Genomic DNA, 24,184 nt, shown 5'->3' with positions numbered 1-24,184 from the left:
AATTTGGGAACTTTGTTTCCAAAGTAGGAAATGATTACTTGGATATTCCCTGACAATATTGTTGAACTGCTAAACGTATCCTAACAATAAAGATTGCATTGCTCCCCCGTTATTGAGCACCTACCTCTCATGTCGGAGATGCCAGTTTCTGCAACCCACTGTCCAATCTGGCTAATATTATTTAATAACCCATCATTGAAACACGCGATTGATGGTTAATACTTCCAAACTGATTATTCCTTCTAACCCAATGCACACCGCTGTGTTTTTTTGGCATGTAACACAGGGTTCCAGCTGAGATTAAATTTGTCGCCAGGCTGTTTTATATCATTATACTTTAAACGGAATGAATGCTACTGTATTAAACAATACAGTACTGCCAATATATTTCTGAAACCAGTATTTTCTTTGTAAAGATCAGGGCAGTTCTTGTGAGGTGTTGAACTGAATTTGCAACTTCCTTTATCTTATGGCAATAACACTTTTGGGGCGGCACGGTGGCTCAGCGGTAGAGTTGCTGTCTTACAGCACCAGGGTTTGATCCTCATTACGGGTGCTGTCTGTATGGAGTTTGTACATTCTCCCCGTGACTGCGTAGGTTTTCTCTGGATGTTCCAGCACTCCAAAGACGTACAGGTTTGTAGGTTAATTGGCTTCGGTAAAGATTGTAAATTGTCCTTAGTGTGTTTAATAGTGCTGGTGTACAAGGATCGCTGATTTGCATGGACTTGGTGGATTAAGGACCTGTTTCAGCGCTGTATCTCTGAACTAAACTAAACTAAATGCCCCCGCTCAGTCTGTCTTAGCTTACCTGATCTCCCAGTTGCTCAACACTTCAACTCCCCCTCCCATTCCCAATCTGACCTTTCTGTCCTGGGGCTCCTTCATTGTCAGAGTGAGGCCCAGCACAAATTGGAAGAACAGCACCTCGTATTTTGCTTGGGTAGTTTGCACCCCAGCGGTATGAACATTGACTTCTCTAACTTCAGATAGTCCTCTCTCTCCATCCCCTCCCCCTTCCCAGTTCTTCCACCTGTCTTAAGGGCCTGTTCCTCCAGCTTGTGATAGCATGCGTCTAGTGCGACCAAACATGGTAGCTTGAGGCGTACGGCCTCGCGGGGTCGGTCCCACTTCGATCGCCGGAGGCGTTTGGAGTTGGGCGGGTCTCCAAAAATCTTGCACTGTCCGAAAATCCCGCGCGACAACGGCCTGTCGGCCCGCAGCCGCATTGAGGCCACACGCAACGCCTCAATTCAGTCGGCCCGCCTACTGCCCAGCTGATTGGTGAGTTTGATATCGGGACCAGCCCCGCACAACTCCAGACGTCTCCGCGGTTGGAAGTAGGACCGACCCCGCGAGGCCGTACGCCTCAAGCCACCACGTTTGGTCGCGCTAGACGCGTGCAATCGCATGCAGGTGGGACAGGCCCTTTAATGTCTCCGACTACATTCTATCTTTGTCCTGCCCACTCCCCTGACATCAGTCTGAAGAAAGGTCTCGACCCAAAATGTATTCCTTCTCGCCAGAGATGCTGCCTGTCCCGCTGAGTTACTCTAGCATTTTGTGTATATCTATCACATACACATTAAAAGAAAACAAACAAAAATAGTGCAAAAAGACAAAGCCCCTCAAGTCTTAGTTCAGAGCTTATTTTCAGGTTGTCGTGCTTAATAGCCTGCTGGCTGTAGGGAAGAAGCTGTTCCTGAACCTGGACGTTACAGTTTTCAGGCTCCTGTATCTTCTTCCCGATGGCAGGAGTGAAATGAATGTGTGGCCAGTGTGGTGTGGGTCTCTGATGATGCTGGCTGCCTTTTTGAGGCAGCGACTCATGTAAATCCCTTCCATGATGATGTCAGGACCTGTGATGGACTGGGTAGTGTTCACTCCTCATGCAAGGCAACATGCTCAGTTGCTACATGCAACTCTTGTTACCTTTTAAATTATATCCAGCATCTACAGTAGGAAAGAAGTTCTGCTAGGACCAATGAACCTAGCGTATCTTACAGACAGTTTTAACCCAGCCCATTCAAGGGAATGGAGCATGTTGGTTGCATTAATCAGCAGAATATGTTTTGTGAATGCATGTTATGGGCACATGATCTCCCAGCACTTTGGCTATTTGTGTCCCATTTATGGAAATCTTGCTAGGGATATATTGAATCATATTCCTTTATTGCATTGATCATTTTGACCTAAAGCATTATTTTTGTGGGATGCCACCACCAGAACATTGCATAATAGAATGCAGTGTTGTAACTGGTATGTGGTCCTTTAAGTTGTCCCTAATGTGTAGGGACTGCATGAGAAAATAGGATAATGTAGAACTAGTTTGAGCAGAAGATCGATGGTTGGCGTGGACTTGATGGGACAAAGGGCCTGTTTCCATGCTGTATCTCTAAACAAATGAAACTAATTTGGATTTCCAGAGGTTTCCAGCTTTAAGGTCACTTGGCTATTCTGCTGTTGCACCACTCAAAATCTTGTGTCAACAGCGATATCAAGTGATATTTACAGCTATTGAGTTTCAGTTGGAGTTAGGGAAGCAGTTTTGACAATCGTTGGTCCTATTTAAAATAATGTTGCTCACTACTTAGCATTAGCATTACAGCACCAGAGACCAGGGTTTGATCCTGACTACGGGTGCTATATGTACGGAGTTTTTACCTTCTCCCTGTGACCATGTTGATTTTCCACGGGTGCTCCGGTTTCATCACACTCCAATGACATACAGGTTTTTAGGTTAATTGGCTTTGGTAAAGAATGTAAATTGTCCCTAGTGTGTAGGATAGTGCTTGTGTCTGGAGATCATTGATCGGTGTGGGCTTGGTGGGCCGAAGGACCCGTTTCCACGCTGTATCTCTAAACGAAACAAAGCTAAATATGTTGGGTTGGATCAAACCTGGATTTCAGGAGTTAGAAGACACAAGCCCTTATGGCTGTGCACCATGATGCTTCCACTTCCCTTCCTGTGGGGATGGGATTAGATGTGCAAGATGGGAGGTTCTTTGAGAGGGAGTTGACTGGCAGTTCTTGAAGGAAAGATTGGGCAGGCCATATGGCTTTGGGAACTTAACAGTTAAACCTGTTTTCATTTGATACACTTCACAACCTGGATCAATGGAAAACCACTGGCAGGTATTGTCCCCTTCCTAAACCACAGGTTCTAAGGCCAGTTATACAGCTGTCCAGGGTAAGATCAGCAAACTTGGCACAGAGCTGGGCTTTAATTTAGCCCGTAGCTGCCAGTATTCCATGTTGCAAAGAATTTAATTTAAAACAGATTTGTGGAGTTCACATGCATTTTATGGTTGTGGAGTGCTAAATAACTTGTGATGCAAATTTGAGAAAGACATATAGCATTTTCCAGAATATATTATCTGTTTGCACAGTGAACACCACAAAGAAATGTCGAGGATATTGCTTTTATTAATCATTAATCTTCCTGCATAATAAGGCAAGTTCTGTTTAGTGATGTACTATGTGATTGAAATCTTCATACTCCTTTTTGTGCAAGCTGCCAAAACACTTATTGTAAGATGACTCTTGCAGCAGCCACAGACGGGATAAAATGTTCCATAATGTAACTTTCCTTATCCCAAGGTAATGACCTCACAGCTTTCAACAACTAATATCTTAAACAGATTGGTTTGAAAATACCTGGGGGAGCACTTCTGGTGAAGGAAAGTCCTGGGCTGTCTGAAATGTGTGGAAACAATAAAATGTAGACACGGTCAGCATATTTTCTCAAGACCCGGTCCAGTTGTATGTGTGTGTTTGTTTCAAACCGTAAAACTTTCCACATTCTATAGAAACTCAGTCACGAGTTGTTTCAGCTTGACAGATAATCAATTGGTTATTTCTGTTTTTTTCCATTTTTCCTTTTCTAGTTGTCTTTCTTATGGCACAGTGGCACAGCTTCTGCCTCACGGCACTGGAGACCCGGGTTCCATCCTGACCTCGGGCGCTGTCCATGTGGAGTTTGCCCATTCTACCAGCGACCACATTCACCCTTTGCTCCAGTTTCTTTCCATATCCCAAGCACATGCGGGTTTGAGGGTTAATCGGCCTTTGTAAAATTGCCTCTGGAGTGTTGGTAGTGAATGTGAAAGTAGGGATAACATGGAACTAGTATGAACAAGTGATCGATGGCTGGTGTGATCTACGTGGGCTGATATGCCCGATTCCATGCTGTATCTTTCAACCAACCCACCACCCACTCTCCCTTTCTACGCCTTTGTAGAAACAAAGAACTGCAGATGTTGGTTTCTACCAAAGATTGACACAAAGTGCTGGAATAACTCAGTGGGTCAGCGACTGAAGAAGGGTCCCAACCTGAAACATCGCCCATCTTTTTCCTCCAGAGATGATAACTGACCCGTTGAGTTATTCCAACACTTTGTATCTATCTTTCTACTTCTTTCCTGCTTTTTCAAATTTCACCTCTTTTGTGCGTTTTTCCCAGAAACTACTTGCATAACTCCAGTGTTTTCTAAGGGATTGTTATTTTTGGCTTGCCATTATACGATTTGTCTAACTGAATAAATTGGCATCAAACTCCTTTTACTCTTTTCCAGGGTTACTCATGTTCCCCTACGTTTGGTGGTAAATTTGGCCATATCTATCCTCAGGAATGACCCTCGTGTAGATGGGCGGAAAGGGAATCAAGGGGGAGAAGATGGTCAAATGAAAAAGAATCATGGCATCATACAGCATGGAAACAGACCCTTCGTCCCTACTTCCCACACTGACCAACATGCCCCAGCTACATCAGTCCCACCTGCCTGCTTTTGGCACATATCCCTCTAAACCTCTACCCACGTACCTGTCTAAACGGATGGAATGAATAACAGGGAATTGAATGGGATCACTCTGAACCAGCATAAACTGGAGAGGCCAAATTGTCATGAAAATATGGAGTACGACCCTTTCCTGTATATAGACACAAAGTGCTGGAATAACTCAGCGGGTCAGGCAGCATCTGTGGAGAAAAAGTCGAGACATCACCTATTCCTTTTCTCAGATATGCTGCCTGACCCACAGATTTACTCCAGCATTTTGTGTCTGTCTTCAGTGTATACCAGCAGCTGCAGTTCCTTCTTACACATATTTCCATTATATCATCTTTTGGATCGGTCATTAATCGCCATTATTATGAAATTCCCTTTGCTTTTTTCTGAATACTTTAGTCTTTCCATTTTTATTTGTTCTTAGCTTGTGGTAGACTTGCGCCCACAATGGCCCCTGAGGCATTTTGGTTCTTTAGATTTGGCCATCTATGGCAGTTTGCACATAGTTATCCAGTGATCATACCTCTTGATGTCTTATTCCTATTTAGCTCCTAGTTCCTAATATTGTTTCCATTGGATATCCTACCCCGTTCCATGTGTTCCTGCACGGACCACAGCAACTTACATCTTTCTCTCTGACCAATCATTCCTCAACTGCCAAAATATATCTAATGTCTGGTGAGGCTACACACCATTTCAAGCTCTTTCTCATGGTTTCAGAGATGCTATCTGTCACCATTATTGTAGACACAGCCCAGACCATCAAACAAACCAACCTCCCTTCCATTGACTCCATTTACACATCACGCTGCCTCGGCAAATGCCACCAGCACAATCGAGGACGGGTCTCACCATGGCCTCTCCCTCTTTTCCCCTGTCCCATCAGGCAAGAGATACTAGTATGAGAATGCACACTCCAGATTCAGGGACAGTTTCTTCCCAGCTGTTATTAGGCAATTGAACCATCCTATCAACAACTCTGGTAGATGCAGAGTCTCTTGCTCAGAGTAGGGGAATTGAGGACCAGAGGACATAGGTACAAGGTGTAGGGGAAAAGATTCAATAGGAATCCGAGGGGTAATGTTTTCACACAAAGGGTGGTCGGTGTATGGAACAAGCTGCCGAGGAGGTAGTTGAGGCAGGGATTATCCCAACGTTTATGAAACAGTTAAACAAGTACATGGATATGAAAGGTTTGGAGGGATATGGGCCAAACACAAGCAGGTGGGACTAGTGTAACTGGGAAATGTTGGCGGCTGCGGGCAAGTTGGGCTAAAGTGCCTATTTCCAAGCTGTATCACTCTATGGCTGTATAAATGGAGAGCGGCCCTGAACTACTATCTACCTCGGACTATCTTGAATCGGACTTTACTGGATTTTATCTTGCACTAACCGTTATTCCCTTTATCATATATTCACTGTGGACAGCTTGATTGTAATCATGTATTGTCTTCCCGCTGACTGGTTAGCAAGCAACAAAAGCTTTTCACTGTACCTCGGTACATGTGACAATAAACTAAACTCCCTTCTTCGACTATAGATGAGGCTCTCACCGGGGTCTCCTCTATATCCCGTAGCTCCACTCTCACTCCCCATCCCCCCCACTTAACAAGGGCAGATTGTCCCCTTGTCCTCACCATCTACCCTACCAGCCGTCACATACAACAGATAATCCTCCAACATTTTCGCCACCTCCAATGGGATCCCACCACTGGCCACATTTTCCCATCTCCTCCCCTTTCGGCTTTCCGCAGAGACCGCCCCCTCCGTAACTCCCTGGTCAATTCGTCCCTTCCCACCCAAACAACCCCTTCCCCTGGTACTTTCCCTTGCAACCGCAGGAAATGCTACACTTGTCGCTTTACCTCCTCCCTCGACTCCATCCAAGGACCTAAACAGTCTTTCCAGGTTTACCTGCACCTCCTCCAACCTCATCTATTGCATTCGCTGTTCTAGGTGTCAGCTGCTCTACATCGGTGAGAACAAGCGCAAGCTTTGCGATCGCTTCGCCCAACACCTCAGCTCAGTTCGCATTAACCAACCTGATCTCCCGGTAGCTCAGCACTTCAACTCCCCCTCCCATTCCGAATCCGACCTTTCTGTCATGGGCCTCCTCCATGGCCCGAGTGAGTCCCACTGCAAATTGGAGGAGCAGCACCTCATATTTCACTTGGGTAGTTTACACTCCAGCGGTATGAACATTGACTTCTCCAATTTCAGGTAGTCCTTGCTTTCTCCCTCCTTCCCCTCCCCTTCCCAACTCTCCCACAGCCTACTGACTCCGTCTCTTCCTTTCTTCTTCCCACCCACCCCCCATCCCCACATGAGTCCGAACAAGGGTGTCGACCCGAAACGTCACCTATTCCTTCACTCCATAGATGCTGCCTCACCTGCTGAGTTTCTCCAGCATTTTTGTCAAACTTCATGTAATGGTATGATTCACAGCAGGGATATTTTTAACTATTAATTATCCCTCAATTTTGAAAATTGCTACACTCTCAAGGAATTAAACAAAATAGAAATGTATGCCAAAAAGTATTATGAAGTAATTTGTTGTTTTTTTTAACCCTTTGTTGGCTTGGTCATTTATGAATTAGGTGATCTACTGGCCACTTTAATTTTGTCATCTATGTCTTTGTGTTATTATCGTAGATTGTGGTAGGTCTTCAAGCATCAATCTAAATGTTGGTAACAGAAGTTTCAGGTTCCATTCTATCTGATCTGCGTGACCTACCTGTTCATAACCTCTTCTCTTGCTCCTGCAGGTCCCGTTTCACTCAATGAAAATGCAACATCCAGTGTACAACTGAACAAATGGCAGTATTCTCTCTTTAATGTGTCGATCCATGCAGCGATCCGTTCTGGGGACTGGAAATTATTAACTGGATATCCTGGTATGTACAAAAAACATAAGCTCACATAAGTGAACCATAGGGACATCCAGCACGGAAACAGACACTTCGGCCCAACCTGTGCATGCCGACCAAGATGCCCCATCTAAGCTAGTCCCATTTCCCTGCGTCTGACTCTTCTCAATCGAAACATTTCTTATCCGTGTACCAGTCCGTGTATTAGCTTTTTTACTATTCTAGTGTAGAAGGTGGGAGGTCAAGTTGCAATTATATAAGACGTTGGTGAGGCCGAGTATTGTGTTCAGTTCTGGGCACCAAGTTATAGGAAAGATGTCAAGCTGGAAAGGGTGCAGAGAAGATTTACGAGGATGTTGCCAGGACCTGAGCTGCAAGGAAAGGTTGAGCAGGCTGGGACTCTATTCATTGCAGCACGGGACAATGAGGGTATATTTAAAATATTTATACGGCGAGGTTGAACAAACTTAGATTGCTTTCTCTGGAACATCGGAGGCTGAGGGGAAACCTGCCAAAAGTATATAAAATTATAAGAGGCATAGATTTGCAGAACCGTTTTCCCAGGATGGAAATGTCAAAGACTAGAGGGCATAGCTTTCAGGTGAGACGGAAAAGGTCTAAAGGAGATGTGTGGGGCAATTTTTATTTACAAAGGGTGTGGGTGCCTGTAGTGTGCTGCCGGAGTTGGTGGTGGAGGCAGATACGACAGGGCATTAAAATGTTTTGGATAGGCACATGGATATGCAGGAAATGGAGGCATATGGATCATGTGGAGATAGAGGATATTAGCACTTGTACTGGGCATTGTGTTCGACCTGGACATTGTGGGTGGAAGGGCCTGTTCTTGTGCTGTACTGTTCTTTGTCCTAAAGTGAGTGCTACATATGCATGTATCTGCATCTTCCCCCTTTAAATGTGTGCTCTGGTTCAAGTTTGGTTTAGAGATACGGCATAGAAACAGACCCTTCAGTCTACGGAGTTCAGTCAACCGACGATCACCTGTACACTAGCTCTATCCTGCATACAAGGGACAATTTACAGAAGTCATTTAACCTACACCCAGAGAAAACCCACAAGGTCATGGTGAATGTACAGACATCACCCTTGGTCAGGATCAAATCCGGGTCTCTGGTGCTATAAGGCAGCAACTCCACCGCTGCGCCACTGTGCTGCCCACTAGCATCAGTTTATTTATACTCAGTATTATTATTGTTATTTACAGTATTTAATATAATCCTTAGGCCCTTGAGACTATGACCAGTTTATAAGTCAATGCATTTTATCTTGTGGCTTTCAGAGTTGAGACAAAAATCTGCATTTGATTAGTGGAAATTCTGGGTCCAGTACACATTGCAACAAATTAGTTTACGCGGTCCTTGACATCTGGGTAACAGGTTTTCTTTTATCGTCCGCGCTTGTTTGCATAACGCATATCATCAATGCTTTGAATTGTCTTCTCACCGACAATGATTATTGGTGAATTGTCGTGGAATATATAAAAGTCTTGACAAATCTAATAGGAAATGCTCTATTTCCAACAGGCTGCAGTTACTGGTTCCCACCTCCATCGTCATCAAATCAATCGCAGCCAGCGCCACCAGACTCGCCAAAGAAGAACCTTTGGCTTTTTAATATTGCAAATGATCCGGATGAGACAGTTGATCTTTCTGACCGTTACCCTGTCATTGTTGAGAAGCTGCTGTCTAGACTTCAGTACTATCAGGATGGTGCAGTGCCAATTGTTTACCCAGACGATGACCCAAAGTGTGATCCTGACAAAGCTGGAGCGTGGGGACCATGGGCTTAGAAACCAAGTCATGCATTCGCGCAGCATGGCCCAACTTGCCGCAGAGTCATCCAGCGCAGAAACAGACCTTCGGCCCAATTCGTCCATACTGACCCAGATGCCCCAGCTAAGCTAGTCCCGCATTTGGCCCATATTTCTCTTAACCTTTCCTATCCATGGACCTGTGCAAGTTTCTTTTAAATGCTTTTATAGTATCTGCCTCAACTACCTCCTTAAGCAGCTCGTTCCATATCCCATCAACCGATGAGGGTACCATCAAGGTTTTTAACCGAGCAGTCTGAAGAAGTGTCCCGACCCGAAACGTCACCTATCCATTTCCTCCAGAGACGCTGTCTCACCCGCTGGGTTACTCCAGCATTTCGTGTCTATCGTTATAACTGAGCTAGTTTCATTTGCTCACGTTTGGCCCATATCCCTCTCAGTCTCTCCTATCCATATACCTACGTAAATGTCTTTTAAACATTGTCTCTGTGCCCACCTCTACAACTTCCTCTGGCAGCTCATTCCATCTATATGCCACTCTGCATGAAAACAATTGCCCCACAGCTCTCTTTTAAATCTTTTCCTTCTTACCTTAAGTTCTATGCCTTCCAGTTCTGGTTATCTCTACGAGGGAAAAGGACTGTGACCATTCACTATATCCATGCCTTTCATGATTTTCGATACCTCTGCAAGGTCACCCCTCAACCGCCTGCACTCCATGGAAAATCGTCCTAGCCCATCCAGCATCTCATATCTCTAGCCCTCGAGTCCTGGTAATATCCTGGTGAATTTTCTCTGCACCCTGTCCAAATCAATGGCATAAAGGATATAATGTATAATTAATCTTTCTGATGTGCCACACAATAATAGATAGTGGTATTTGTACAGAAATGCTAGATTTTTATATCCTGATCTGAGAGTGACTTTTGATACTTGTCTCAATCCAGTCCTGTAGCTCCAAAGATAGACGCAAAGTGCTGGAGTACCTCAGCAGGACAGGCAGCATCTTTGGAGAAAAAGGATGAATGACGTTTCGGGTCGGAGCCTTGCTTCAGACTGTGAAATAGACCGTAGATGGGATCTGACCCGAAACGTCACCCATCCTTTTTCTCCAGAGATGCTGTCTGACCCATACTCCAGCACCTTGTGTCATTCTTTGGTATAAGCCAGCATCAGCAGTTCCTTTCTACACATCTGAAACACCAAATATGTGTATCGTTGTATATATATTGTTTAGAATTATCATTTGATGCAATGGTATGATAGCAGTTTTTATGGCCAGAGTTGGGTCTAACATTGTAGATATAACAGCAAAATGGCACAAATACTGAGCAGAGTCTGGCAGCATCTGTGGAGAGAGAAACAGAGTTAACATTTCTGGTCAATCACCCTTCATCAATTGTGACCTGACGTCAACTCTGTTTTTCTCTCCACGGAAGCTGCCTGACCCGTGGAGTATTCTGAGCACTTTGTTTTTATTTCAGATTTCTAGCATCTGCTTAAGTTTACTTTAGTTTTAGAGATGCGAACAGGCTCTTTGATCCATGAGTCCGTGCCGACCAGCGATCACCCCATTCACTAGAACTATCTACAATTTTACAATTTACTGAAGCCAATTAACCTACAAACATGTACGTCGTTGGAGTGTGGGAGAAAACCGGAGCACCCGGAGAAAACCCGCGCAGTCACAGGGAGAAAGTACAAACTCCTTACAGCCAGCACCCGTAGTCAGGATTGAACCCGGGTCTCTGGCGCTGTAGGGCAGCAACTCTACCGCTCTGCCACCGTGCTGCCACTCTGCTGTTGTTTTAGATTTGGAAATATTGCAAAGACTTTGTTTTGCTGGAGATATTCAGCAGGTCAGGCAGAATCTGGGGGGAGAGACTGAGTCAATGCATTGGGTTGCTGACTTCTCAGAAAGGTTAGATGAAATCTGAGGTAGAAACAAGGAACTGCAAATGCTGGTTAATACACAAAAGGAAATAAAGCGCTAGAATAATTGAGGTCAGGCAGCATCTCTGGAAAACATGGAAAGGTGACATTTCGGGGCATGACCCTTCTTCAAACCGAGTCTGGAGTAGGGTCCTGTCCGAAAACGTCACCAATCCAGTTTTCCCAGAGTTGAAGCCTGACATGCAGGAGTTACTCCTGCACTTTGTGTCCTTTTGTGCATGAAATCTGAAATGTTAACTGTTTCTACCTTCCTTGATTTTGCCTGATGTCAGTGTTTGCAGCATAATAAAATTTTCAATATTGATTTTGTGCTGTTTCAAATTGCCCTCACTGAGGACTCCGCAGTGCTTAAGTACTCTCTGGTTGTGCCTGTTGTTAAACTGTCCTAAATGCCAGTGGAAGAATCCCAGTTAATAATGTTATCGCTGCCTTTGAGTCGTAACACAGCTGAATTCTAAGGGAAGGGGGATACGGCAGGATACAGTTGAGCATTCAGCTGTGAGAGTGGTTGTTTGCGCTGCATTCAAACAGCTGACTCTCATTGTGAGAAGAAATACTGCCAGCTCGTGGATTCAGTGAACAATGGAGTTGTCTAATGCAACTGCCTGACTGTCTCAACAACTCAAGAATCCCACAGTTTTTCTCACAACTGTAAAACTTGCTCTAGATCCCAACAGAGCAGGGTATAATGATATTTTATTTGCTTGGAAAAGCTCTAGCTGGTCACTCGATTAGTTTTAGTTTGGTTTAGAGATGCAGCATGGAAACTGGCCTTTCGGCCTACCGGGTCACCCGCATACTGCCCACGCAGTCACAGGGAGAATGCACACATTGGTAGTCAGAATCAAACCTGGGTGTCTGACGCTGTAAGACAGTAGCTCTACCACTACGCCACTGTGCCACCCATCGCATGTTTTTCACCACACCCTCGAGGCACATTGTCATTTGTGAGACTGACCTCCGTTTGGACAGTGGCAACCAAGCATGTACCCACAACTGAATGAAAAGTCAGCTGTTCACCATGCCAGTGACTTGCATGATACTTAAGGTCATAGCATGGTAATGGGCCCTTCCGCTCAACACGTCTGTGCAGACCAAGATACCCCATCTAAACTAGTCCCATTTGCCTGTGCTTTCCCATATCCCTCTAAACCTTTCTTATCCATGTACTTGTCCAAATATCTTTTGAATGCTGTTATAATATCTGCCTCAACGACTACCTTTAGCAGCTCGCTTCATATACCTGCTATCTTTTGAATGAAAAAGTAGACACTCGGGTTCGTCATAAATCTTGCCCCTCTCACCTTAAATATATGTCCTCTTAATTTTGATTCCTCTACCTTGGGTAAAATAATTTGAATCCACCCTATCTATTACCCTCATGATTTTATGTACCCCTGCAAGATCACCCCTGAGCCTCCTGCACTCTAATGAACAAAGTCGTAGCATGCCCAACCTCCCCCTCACCCTCATGTCTTGGCAACATTCTCGTAAATCTTCTCTGCACTCTTTCCAGCTTAATTACAGTGCATCCTTCTTATAGCAATATGACCAAAACTGAACATAGTGCTCCAATTGTGGCCTCACCAAAGTCTTGTACCACTGTAACATTGCATCCCAACTTTTAAACTCAGTACCCTGACTGATCGTTCGCTAGTGTGTCAGACGACGCATAGCTCGCTATTGGCTTCTGTCGACGTCCAACATGTTGACAGAATTGGTCACCCCTGACGCATCACAGAGTGTATCGTGTCGTCGTTTCTGGGGATCGCCTCAAGGAGGTTTCTGTCATGATCTCCTAGACTCCTAGACTTAGGCAACAACTGAGTTGGAAAGGGAGCCCTGTGGTGAGATTTAATGCTTGTTTCTTCCAGGGTGAAAAGCAATAGCTGAGTGTCTTTCCAAACTGGAAAACACAAACCATGATGAGCAAGTGGAGGATTTCAAAAAGGCATCGTTCACTTCATAAAGTAGGGAATAAAGCAGCTCACAACTCGTGAGCAGAAACGTCCTCCATTCAAATGAAAACCACTTGAACTCATTAAGAAAATTACAATAGTCCAAAATGAGAATGGCTAGCTTCAAAGCTCTAAGAGTACAGGCTACACGTAGGTGAATAGTTCAGAGCTAGAAAAAGATCTTAAGAACATAGAAACAATTCTTGGACGCCAAGCTCCTAGATTAAAGAAATTACAGATCTTGAGATAATGGCAGTATTTGAAAAGACTGAAGGCTTGCAGAGAAACAAAATCTGGGCGCAGGAGGTTAATTGTTCTCTGTGAACAAGATGCATTCAGACGTACAGGGCCGACTGGTTGATGTTGAATGAAACAAAAATCCAAGCACAACTGGTTATTGACACATGAAAGGAATATTGGTACATGAATCAACCAAGTATGTTGCACAAAAAGCAATAAATGTCTGTTTTAGAACATGGAACAGTACAGGACTGCAACAGGTCCTTTGGCCCACAATGTACGTGTAGAACATGATGCCAAGACCAACTCTTATCTTCCTGCACATAATAAATATCTCTCCATTCTTTACATATCCATGTGCCCATCCTAAAGTCTCGTAAATATCGCTATTGCATTGTGTTCCAGGCCCCAACCACTATATTAGTAAAAACATTTTCCTTGCATATCACTATTAAACTTCCCACCCCTCATACCTTATAGCAATGCTGTAGTGTTGGACATTTATATCCTGGAAAAAAAGTTCTGATTGTCTACCCTATCTATGCCTCATAATTTTATATACTTCCCTGAAGCTCTGGCATTCCAGATAAAGCAATCCAAGTTTCTTCTTGTAGCCAATTCAGGCATCATTTCTGTAAACTGTAGGAATGAACAGCACATGCTGGTTTACACCGAACATAGACACAAAATGCTGGAGTAACTCAGCGGGACAGGCACCATCTCTGTATAGAAGGAATGGATGACATTTCGGGGGTCAAGCTGAGCCTGAAACTCAGCTTGAAGAAGGGTCTCAACCCGAAACGTCACCCATTCCTTCTAACCAGAGATGCTGCTTGTAGCACTGCAGCATTTTTTGCTTATCATTCTGGTGTAACTCCTCTGCACCCTTTCCAAAGCCTCCACATCCTTCCCGTAATGGGGCAGCCAGAACTGCACACAATACTACAAATGCAGCCTAACCAAAGTCCTATAAAGCTGTGTCATGACTTCCTGTCTCCTGAACTTAATGGTCTCACCAATGAAGCCAAGCATGCCATATGTATTATGAAATTAAGACCAAAATTACCCACATATGATCCCTGGGAAAGGAATCTAAATTTGCTAAAGCCTTATTCTGGTCTTGTTTTCCAAGCTGACCAAGCCTGGCTCCAGTCCTGCTATTTTTTTTGGCAAGTTTGAACAATAATGTTAGAAATTGGTTGTGTTGCAGCACCTCGCAGAACTATTGGCAGCATTGCATGTTACTGCTGTATTGGCCAAGACATTGGGTAAGACCAATGTATTAGAGTGCAGGTGATGAGAACTACCTCTCAAAGGAAAATTATTTTCTAATAAACGATATGTAAGATTGTACATTGGCTCACACCCTTTCACTGACTGCTCTTCTAGTAATAATACCTAACATTTAGGAGAGTTATGGAGTTGAGAGGATAAATGGGTGGTCCCTTTATAGCCATGCTATTTCTATGTTTCTGTTTTAGCCTGACTGTGTTCACTATGCTCACAATGCTGGAGTAACTCAGCGGGTCAGGCAGCATCTCTGGAGAAAAGAAATACGTGACGTTTCGGGTCGAGACCCTTCTTCAGACTGACTCAGGGGAGAGGGAAACAAGAAATATGAAAAGGTACAAAGAACAAATGAATGAAAGGTGTGAAGAAGGACAAATCAAAGCCAACAACGAGGATCAAGAAGAGGTGGAGCCCACAACGGTCCATTGTTGGCTGTGGAGAAGGTGGTAACGAGTGGATACAAGCAGTGAAACTAAGCAGGGCGACAGTGCAACTTGTAGGACGACTAGGGTGGGGGAGGGGCGAAGAGCAAATGCCTTCTCCTTTTGTTCTGTGATGGGGCCTGTCCCACTAAATTACTCCAGCATTTTGTGTCTATCTTCAGTGTAAACCAGCATCTGCAGTTCCTTCCTACACATGGGGTCATTTTATAGCAGGCCCCCACCAGGAATTACACCACAGTCAAGGGGATGAGGGGGGTAGGGTGGAAAGCCTCAAGTACTGCCCCGCTGATCTTACGCCTGGGGTCTCATGAAAGGTCCCGACCCGAAACGTCACCTATCCATGTTCTCCAGAGATGCTACCTGACCTGCTGAGTTACTCCAGCACTTTGTGTCCAGTTGGATGGAGATTTGTTTCTAAGCCCTTGCTTGGCCAGCATTCTCAACCGAGCCATCCAGTTGAAGCTCTCCACCTTGTTTCATCCAAATAGTAAACCTGGATGGTTGATCTTGCAACGTGTAAAGGATGTCTTCTGCTTACGTATCGATGGTTTTGTTATTGTAATAACAAAAAGTTCGCTTTTGTTGAACTAGCAACAACTTTAAGGATATTATAGCGTTCAATTAAATGAAGAAACTGTCAGGCCGGGACAGAGTGGGTGTGGAGAGGATGTTTCCACTGGTGGGGGGAGTCTAGGACCAGAGCCCATAGCCTCAGAATAAAAGGATGTACCTTTAGAAAGAAGATGATGAGGAATTTATTTTGTCAGAATTCTGTGGAATTCATTGCCCTAGAAGGCTGTGGAGGCCAAGTCAATGGATAGTGGATAGTCAGTGGAGCTTGATAGAATCTTGATTAGTAAAAGGTGTCAGGGGTTATGGGGAGAAGGCAGGAGAATGGGGTTGAGAGGGAAAGATAGGTCAGCCATGATTGAATGACGGAGTAGACTTGATGGGCCAAATGGCCTCATTCTGCTCCTAGAACCTATGAACATTGTTTTATCCCGATAGTAAACCTGGATGCTTGATCTTGCAAACTGTAAAGGATGTCTTACGCTCATTTATTTTCCTCAAAACTAGCAACAACTTTAAGGAGATCAGCGTGCTATTAAAGGTTAAAATGAAGAAATCGTCAGAGATTCACCATTCTACTTGGCAGCTAAATCTTCAATGTCAGTGAAGTTTTGGGAAATGAAGCCGTCTATAATTTTTTTTGGTCATATAACACCATGTGTTTTGCATGGGTGTGCAATTGAGTTGAGTATAAAACCCATTACGACTTGACAAGTTTGTATAGTTTGGAACTCTCAACAGCAAAGTACAACAGATCGCAAAATATATTAGTTTTCATTTTTCATCGTCGACCTCAATCTTGTGTTTGTTCCAGCTGTAGTTTTATACTGTATAATGTTAATGTGGAAAACGTGGTTTTTACTTTGTCAGGGTGTTCTTCTGTGCGATTGGCTGCAAGGCAGGTTTGATGAGATCATTTATGCAGTTGCCAGAGACCTCAAATAGTGCTCAACAACACATGACTTCAGAAAATAGAAGAAACCTCTTCTCAGATCTCCAGAACTGTGCAGACAGCTCTCGTTGAGGCTTTCTAAACCCAAACTATCTTGTCACATTTGGGATGCCACATATACAAACCTCTTGACTCGTCATTTTCATTTCCTTCCGTTCAATAGGAACAGTCCTAGTAAAATGAAATATGTTTTAACCGTGCTTAGTTTTAGTTTAGCTTAGTTTAGAGATACAGTGTCTAAACAGGCCCTTCAGCCCACCGAGTCCACGACGACCAGTGATCCCCACACACTAACACCAGTGGCGGACTGGGTCTAAAAATATTGGTTGCCAGGAGACAAAGGGGGCCCACTTCATTAGGGGCCCACTTGATATAGGGGGGCCCACTTGATATAGGGGGCCCCACTTCATATAGGGGGCCCACTTGATATAGGGGGCCCACTTGATATAGGGGGCCCACTTGATATAGGGGGGCCCACTTGATATAGGGGGCCCCACTTCATCGGGGGCCCACTTGCCATCGGGCAAGCTGACACCCTGGCCAGTCCGCCACTGACTAACACTATCCTACACACACTCGGACAATTGACCATTTTTACCAAGCCAATTAGCCTACAAAGCTGCAGTGATACAGAGTGGAACAGGCCCTTGGACGACCGCGTCTGCCCCGGCCAGCGATCGGTTGTACATTAGAACTATCCACAGACCAGGGACAATTTTGCAATTTACAGAAGCCAATTAACCTACAAACCTGCACGTCATTGGAGTGTGGGAGGAAACCGGAGCACACGGAGAAAACCCGTGCATGTCACTGGGAGAACGCACAAACTCGAAATAGATAGCACCCGTGGTCAAGATAAAACCCGGGTCTCTGGCGCTGTAAGACAGCAACTCTATCGCTGAGCCACCTTGCCGCCCTGATGATGACAAGGTTTTCCGAGGAGTATTTCTAATTCACTTTATTGTTGCAGTTGCACCGATTAGACTGGGGAGCTGAATTGAACAGACCTCGTTACACCTTCTTGTACGTTTACTTAGGGGTGGGGGGGTAACACACTATCATGTTGCATAATGTTGTCATTCACCGCGAACAAATGGAACAATACATATTCTGGTGAATACATACGGTGCATAGTCAAGATCGAACCTGGGTCTCTGGTGCAGTAAGGCAGCAACTCTACCGCTGCACCACTGTGTCGCCCTGAGCTTGCTCAAAGCATGCGCACTTATATATTCAATAAGCTTATCATTCTGCCCTTATCTATCAATCAATCACATTCACAATAATACTTTATTAGCCAAGTATGTTTTGCAACATACGAGGAATTTCATTCGGCAAGTCAGTCATACAAATAAAAAGCAACAGAACGCACAAAACACATTTTAACATAAACATCCACCACAGTGACTCCTCCACATTCCTCACTGTAATGGAAGGCGAAAAAAAATTAAATCTCTTCCCTTGTTTTCTCTCCCTCGGTCGGGTGTCTCGAGCCCTCTGTTGAAGGGACGATCTTGACTCCCATAGCCGGCGGCATTTGGGCCCTCCACGTCGGGGCGATCAGCTGGAAACAAAAATTAACTATTTTTTTTTAGAAACTAACTGCTGTTCTCAGTCAAAATACAATTATGTATTAAATCACACACCAAGCTGGTCATGAAAGAAAGTCTTATCTCATCTGTGCTACCAGTGACCTTGCAGGTGGCCCCTTGATTAATCTGTATTTCTAATTGTGCCCGAGCATTTTCCCAAATATCTGACTACTTTTTTAAGCCAGTTTAAAAGGACGCAAAGTGCTGGAGTAACTCAGTGGGTCAGACAGCAACTCGAGAACAAGGATAGGTGACGTTTCGAGTCTGGACCTTACTGCAGACTTTTGCTTAACATCTCATGCTGTTAACAACGACATTTTAACTGAAAAGCCTCTTCAACCATGACATTACATGACCTGCCCTTTGTAGCATCCCTGGTCTTCTTCCTGCATCTATTAGTCTAGTTCAGTTAGAGTTAAGGGGTGGGAGATTGCAACCTTCACGTGGTCCACCCTACTTCGACTAATGCAATCACCCCGACGTGCACAAACAAGATCAAATAGAACAAGTTGTCCTACAACTTTAGGCTGTGCGCGCCATACGCAAGAGGAAGAAGTTAGAGTTGCAGCATGGAAACAGGCCCTTCTGCGCACCGAGTCCCCACTGACCATCAATCACCCATTCAAACTACTTCAATCCTACACATTAGGGACAATTAGGGACAAACAGAAGCCAATCCATCTACAAGCATGCACGTCTTTGGAATGTGGGAGAAAACCGGAGCACCCGGAGAAAACCCGCAGGGAGAACGTGAAAACTTCGTAGACACAGCGCCTGTAGTCAGGATCGAACCCGGGCACTAACGTTTGCCCCTCTCACCATAAATGCCCTCTAGTCTTTGTCATTTCCACCCTAATAAAAGATTCTGACTGTCTACATTATCTATGCCTCTCATCAATTTATAATCTTCTATCGGGTCTTTCTTTCTTCAACATCTGATGCTGCATAGATACATAGAAAATAGATGCAGGAGTAGGCCATTTGGCCCTTTGAGCCAGCACCGCCATTCAATGTGACCATGGCTGATCATCCACAATCAGTATCCCGTTCCTGCCTTCTTCCCATGTCCCATGATTCCGCTAGCCCTTAGAGCTCTAACTTTTGAATGCATCCAGTGAATGGGCGTCCACTGCCTTCTGAGGCAGAGAATTCCACAAATTCACAACTCTCTGGCTTGAAAACAATTCAAGTTTGCCCGATCTCTCCTTATAGGTAATTCAGGGAGAATACTCGCAGACATCTTCTGCACAATCTCCAAAGCCTCCACATCTTTCCTATCATGGGATTGACCAGAACTACACCGAATGCTCCATATACGGCCTATCCAAAGCAGCGTGGAGCCGCAACCCGATTCTTGTACTCAATGCCCCAATCAATGAAGACAAACATGTTGCTTTACCACTCTTATCTCCTCGTGTTACTATCTTCAAGGCCCTATGGATTTGAAACCAAGATCCCTCTGTGTATCTGTTTAAGGAGGAACTGCAGATGCTGGAAAATCGAGGGTAGACAAAAATGCTGGAGAAACTCAGCGGGTGAGGCGAAGGAAATAGGCAATGTTTCGGGACAAAACGCTGAAGAAGGGTTTTGTTGTATATCGTTGAGGTTTCCTAAGGTTTTGACTTAGAGGCATGTCAAATAATCACTCTGAAGAAGGCTCTCAACCCAAAACGGCACCTATTCTTTTCCTCCAGAGATGCTGCCTGACTCGCTGAGTTACTCCAGCTCTTTGTGCCTATCGTCCGTTTAAACCAGCCCCTGTAGTTACTTCTTATACAAATACACTGAACAGCCTTCGACTGGCCACTTGTTTTTCTTTAGTGCCAAGACTCTTCAAAGAAAATAAGTTTCAGGAACCAGTATGGCTCCTAAAGTTGTTGTAAAGCATGTGACGTCTAGATGTAGGTAATGTATTTAGCTGCTGTAATAGATGAGATAGATATCCAACATCATATCTAGTTTAGAACTGGATTCAGACTTAGAACAGGGTTTATCTGTGTCTCCTTTCATCTTCTGATCAAAATTGGAATTTACGGAATGTACTTCATCTGTGTTATGTGGATAATAATAATATTGATATCCAGAAACTTCCACAAATGTCTTCAGGATCAGAGAGGAATTTCATTGCCTTAATATCATCAGATACAGAATTATGGGATTAGGCCATTTGCTTCCTGATGCCTGTTCCACCAACCGTAAGATCACATGTGTGAAGGAAGGAACTGCAGATGCTGGTTTATACAGAATAGACACTAAGTTATGCCCCTGTCCCACTTAGGAAACATGAACGGAAACCTCTGGAGACTTTGCGCCCGACCCAAGGTTTCCATGCGGTTCCCGGAGGTTGCAGGTGGTTGCCGGAGGTTGCAGGTAGTGGAAGCAGGTAGAGAGACTGACAAAAAACGCCGGGAACCGCACGGAAACCTTGGGTGGGGTGCAAAGTCTCCAGAGGTTTCCGTTCAGGTTTCCTAAGTGGGACAGGGGCATAACTCTGCGGGTCAGGCAGCATCTCAAGAGTAAAAGGATGAGTGACGTTTCGGGTCGGGACCCTTCTTCAGACTCAATGGGCGACGTTTCTGGTCGGGACCCTTTTTCAGACTGAAGGAGGGTCTGATGAAGGGTTCCAACCCGAAACATAGCCCATCCTTTTACTCCAGTGATGCTGCTTGACCCGCTGAGTTACCCCAACACTTTGTGTCTCTCCATAAGATAATGACTGACGTGTTAGACCCATGACACTTTGCCTTTCCAACTCATACCCCTTTGGAGATAAATTAAATTTTTAGATATTGTCTTTAAAGTATTCAGTGATTAAGCTCCCACCGCCCTCATAGGTGGAGAAGTCCAAAGACTGGCCTGTCCTGATGCTGAGGTTTGTCCCAAAACATCAACCATCTGTTCATCACCCATCCTTCCATACTCCCAGATCCCATTTTTCATTCATCCCTCCCTCTGATATCACGTTTCAATCCCCACTTTCAGAATACTCCATTTCCACCCGTTTGTCATCACCACTTATCGCCTCGAGTATCGTTTCCATCTCAAATTTTAAGTTTATTATTGTCACGTGTAACGAGGTACAGTGAAAAGTTTTGTTTTGCTAAAGGTACGTCCTTTTTATTGTAAGGCTGTAGCCTCTGGTCCTAGACTCCCCCACGAGTAAAACCATGCAAAATGCTATCCAATCAGATCAGATAATAATGTACACACATTCCAGTCAAATTCAAGTACAAGAGCAAAGGAAAATACAGAGTGCAGAATATAGTTCTCAGTACATCAGTTGCATTGGCAAAGTCCAATGTCCGCAATGGGGTAGAGGTGAATCTCTCCGTTTCTCTCACACCTGACACATCTTCCAATCAACCACTCCTTACCTGGATCCACCTATAGGTTACCGGTGGAAACAAGGAACGGCAGATTTTGCTTTACCAAGAAAAGACACAAAATGCTGGAGTAACTCAGCAGGTCAGGCAGCACCACTGGAGAACATGGACAAGTGACGTTTCGGGTCGGGACCCTTCTTCAGACTAATTGCTGGGTGGTGAGAAAAGAAAGGTTGAAGTTACCTTACCCTTTCCCCTCACCGGGGTGGCGCCAGCAATGGCTGCCTCGCCAACAGTCTGTCTGTCCCTTTCTTTTTTGTTGTTTTTTAGTATGTATTAAATGTTTTTTTTGTGTTCCTTAGCTTGTTTTATGTGGGTGGTGGGGGGAGGTGGTTGGGGGAAACTTTTTAAAATCTCTTACCTCGACGGAGATGGGATTTTTTTCTCGTATCCTATCGCCGTCCGCACTGCGGCCTAACGTCGAGGAGTTTGCGGGCCTTTGCTGGGCACCGACTTCGGGAGTTCCACAGCGGAGGCCTGCGGACTTTAACATCGCGGAACCTGCGATCCCTTTGCCATGGATCGACCTCGGAGCACAACCGCAGGAGCCTCCGGACTTTAACATCATGGAGCTCGTGGCCTCTGGTCATCTCTGGTCTAGGCGGACTTCGGGAACTCCAAGCTGCAGGAGCTTTGATCGCCCCAACGTGAAAGCTTCGACCACCCTGACACGGGGACTTCGACCGCTGGCTGCGGGAGCTTCGATTACCCCGACGAATGGTTCGACTGCCCCGACCACGGGAGAAAAATGAGGGAAGAAGATTAGACTTTATTGCCTTCCATCACAGTGAGGAATGTGGGGAATCCGCTGTGGTGGATGTTTATGTGAACTTTTATGTAGTTGTGTGTCTTGTTGCTTTTTTAATATGGCTGTATGGTAAGTTGCACATCACTGTACCTTAATTGGTACATGTGACAATAAAAGACCTTTGAAACCTCTTGCTGCCAGCTATCTTCCCACGACTCCACAAGCCTGAAGAAGGGTCCAGACCTGAAACGTCATCTGTCCAGTTCCCTCCACAGATGTTGTTTTGGCTTTAGAGATACAGCATAGAAACAGGCCTCTCGGCCCGACCAGCAATCACCGATCAGCACTATCCGACACACCAGGGGGAATTTACAATTTTTAACTGAAGCCAATTGAACTACAAACATGTGTATCTTTGGAGTGTGAGAGGAGACTGGAGCATCTGGGGGAAATCCATTCGGTCTCAGGGAGAATGCACGAACTCCATACAGACAGCACCGGTAGTCAGGATCAAGCCCGGGTCCCTGGCGCTGTAAGGTAGCAACTCTACCGCTGCGCCACCATGCCACCATTTGACCTGCTGAGTTCCTCCGGCAGTCTGGTTTTTTTACTTCACGTAAGAGTCCCAAACTCAAAATACTTTTTGTCAACTCGTTCCTCCTTATCTAATTGCAACTTCAAGACAGCACTTATAAAAAATATATCCATGTTGTCTCTTCCCTGTGCCATTATTAATTTCAAAGTGCCCCATAGCCACTGCCATAATAATAATGACCATGTTGCATTTTCAGTACTACTCAGTTTTCTCTTTGCCCTCTCTCTCCTCCCTTAAATAGTGAGCTTATGCTTGCTGCCTTCTAATTAGTGGGATCTATTCTGGGACCTATGGATCTTTGGTCGATCGTAGCCCAGTGCATCTGCCGTCCTCATCGGCACCACTTCAAAACTTTGGGATATATGTTATGTGGGAACTTTCCACGCTATTCATTTCTCCAACCTTACTCATTTTAGAAACGCTGATTTCTTTCAGTTTCTTATGCATGGCACTGTGGCGCGGTGGCGCAGAGATAGAGTTGCTGCTTACAGCAGCGGAGGCACAGGTTCGGTCCTGACCCCGGGTGTTTGCCTGCATAGAATTTGTACATTCCCACCGTGACAGCGTAGGTTTTCTCCGGGCTGTCCTGTTTCCTCACACACTTCATAGATGTACAGATTTGTAGGTTAATTTGCTTATGTAAAACTTGTAAATTGTTCATAGTGTGTGGGATAGTGCTAGTGTATGGGGTGATCGCTGGTCGGCACGGACTCGGTCGGCAGAAGGGCCTGATTCGGCGCTGTATCTCTAAAGTCTAAAGTCATTTTAAGCTCTGTTATCTACTTTCTGGAGGTCCATCAATCAGCAGGTACAGCAGGCAGTGAAGAAAGCGAATGGCATGTTAGCCTTCATAACGAGAGGGGTTGAGTATACAGGCATGGAAGTCGCTATCAAAACATGCGGGAGACACAACTTCTTGGCAGCCATGTGTGCACAAGCACACACACGTGAGGCTTCGGCCGTGCCCTGTGGACGGTAACATCGGGAGCTGACCTGGTTGGTGACCGACTCCGAACT

At 44.9% G+C, this 24,184-nt stretch overlaps 1 protein-coding gene across 1 annotated transcript in view; it reads left to right on the top strand.

The window, feature by feature from the left end:
• The window catches only part of arsb (arylsulfatase B), a 90,798-nt gene extending 79,099 nt beyond the window's left edge, over positions 1 to 11,699 (top strand). Inside the window, exons 7-8 of the mRNA XM_055631609.1 lie at positions 7,553 to 7,681; positions 9,196 to 11,699. Coding sequence (XP_055487584.1) covers positions 7,553 to 7,681; positions 9,196 to 9,461 — 395 coding nt within the window. The 3' untranslated portion in view covers positions 9,462 to 11,699. The remainder of the gene's footprint in view (positions 1 to 7,552; positions 7,682 to 9,195) is intronic.
• The last annotated feature ends 12,485 nt before the right edge of the window (positions 11,700 to 24,184 follow it).

The sequence above is a fragment of the Leucoraja erinacea genome, chromosome 3, assembly GCF_028641065.1.
Source record: "Leucoraja erinacea ecotype New England chromosome 3, Leri_hhj_1, whole genome shotgun sequence".
In the NCBI taxonomy this organism is placed as follows: Eukaryota; Metazoa; Chordata; class Chondrichthyes; order Rajiformes; family Rajidae; genus Leucoraja; species Leucoraja erinaceus.
Note: the sequence above shows the minus strand (reverse complement) of the source record. Positions and strands in the feature narration are given on the sequence as shown.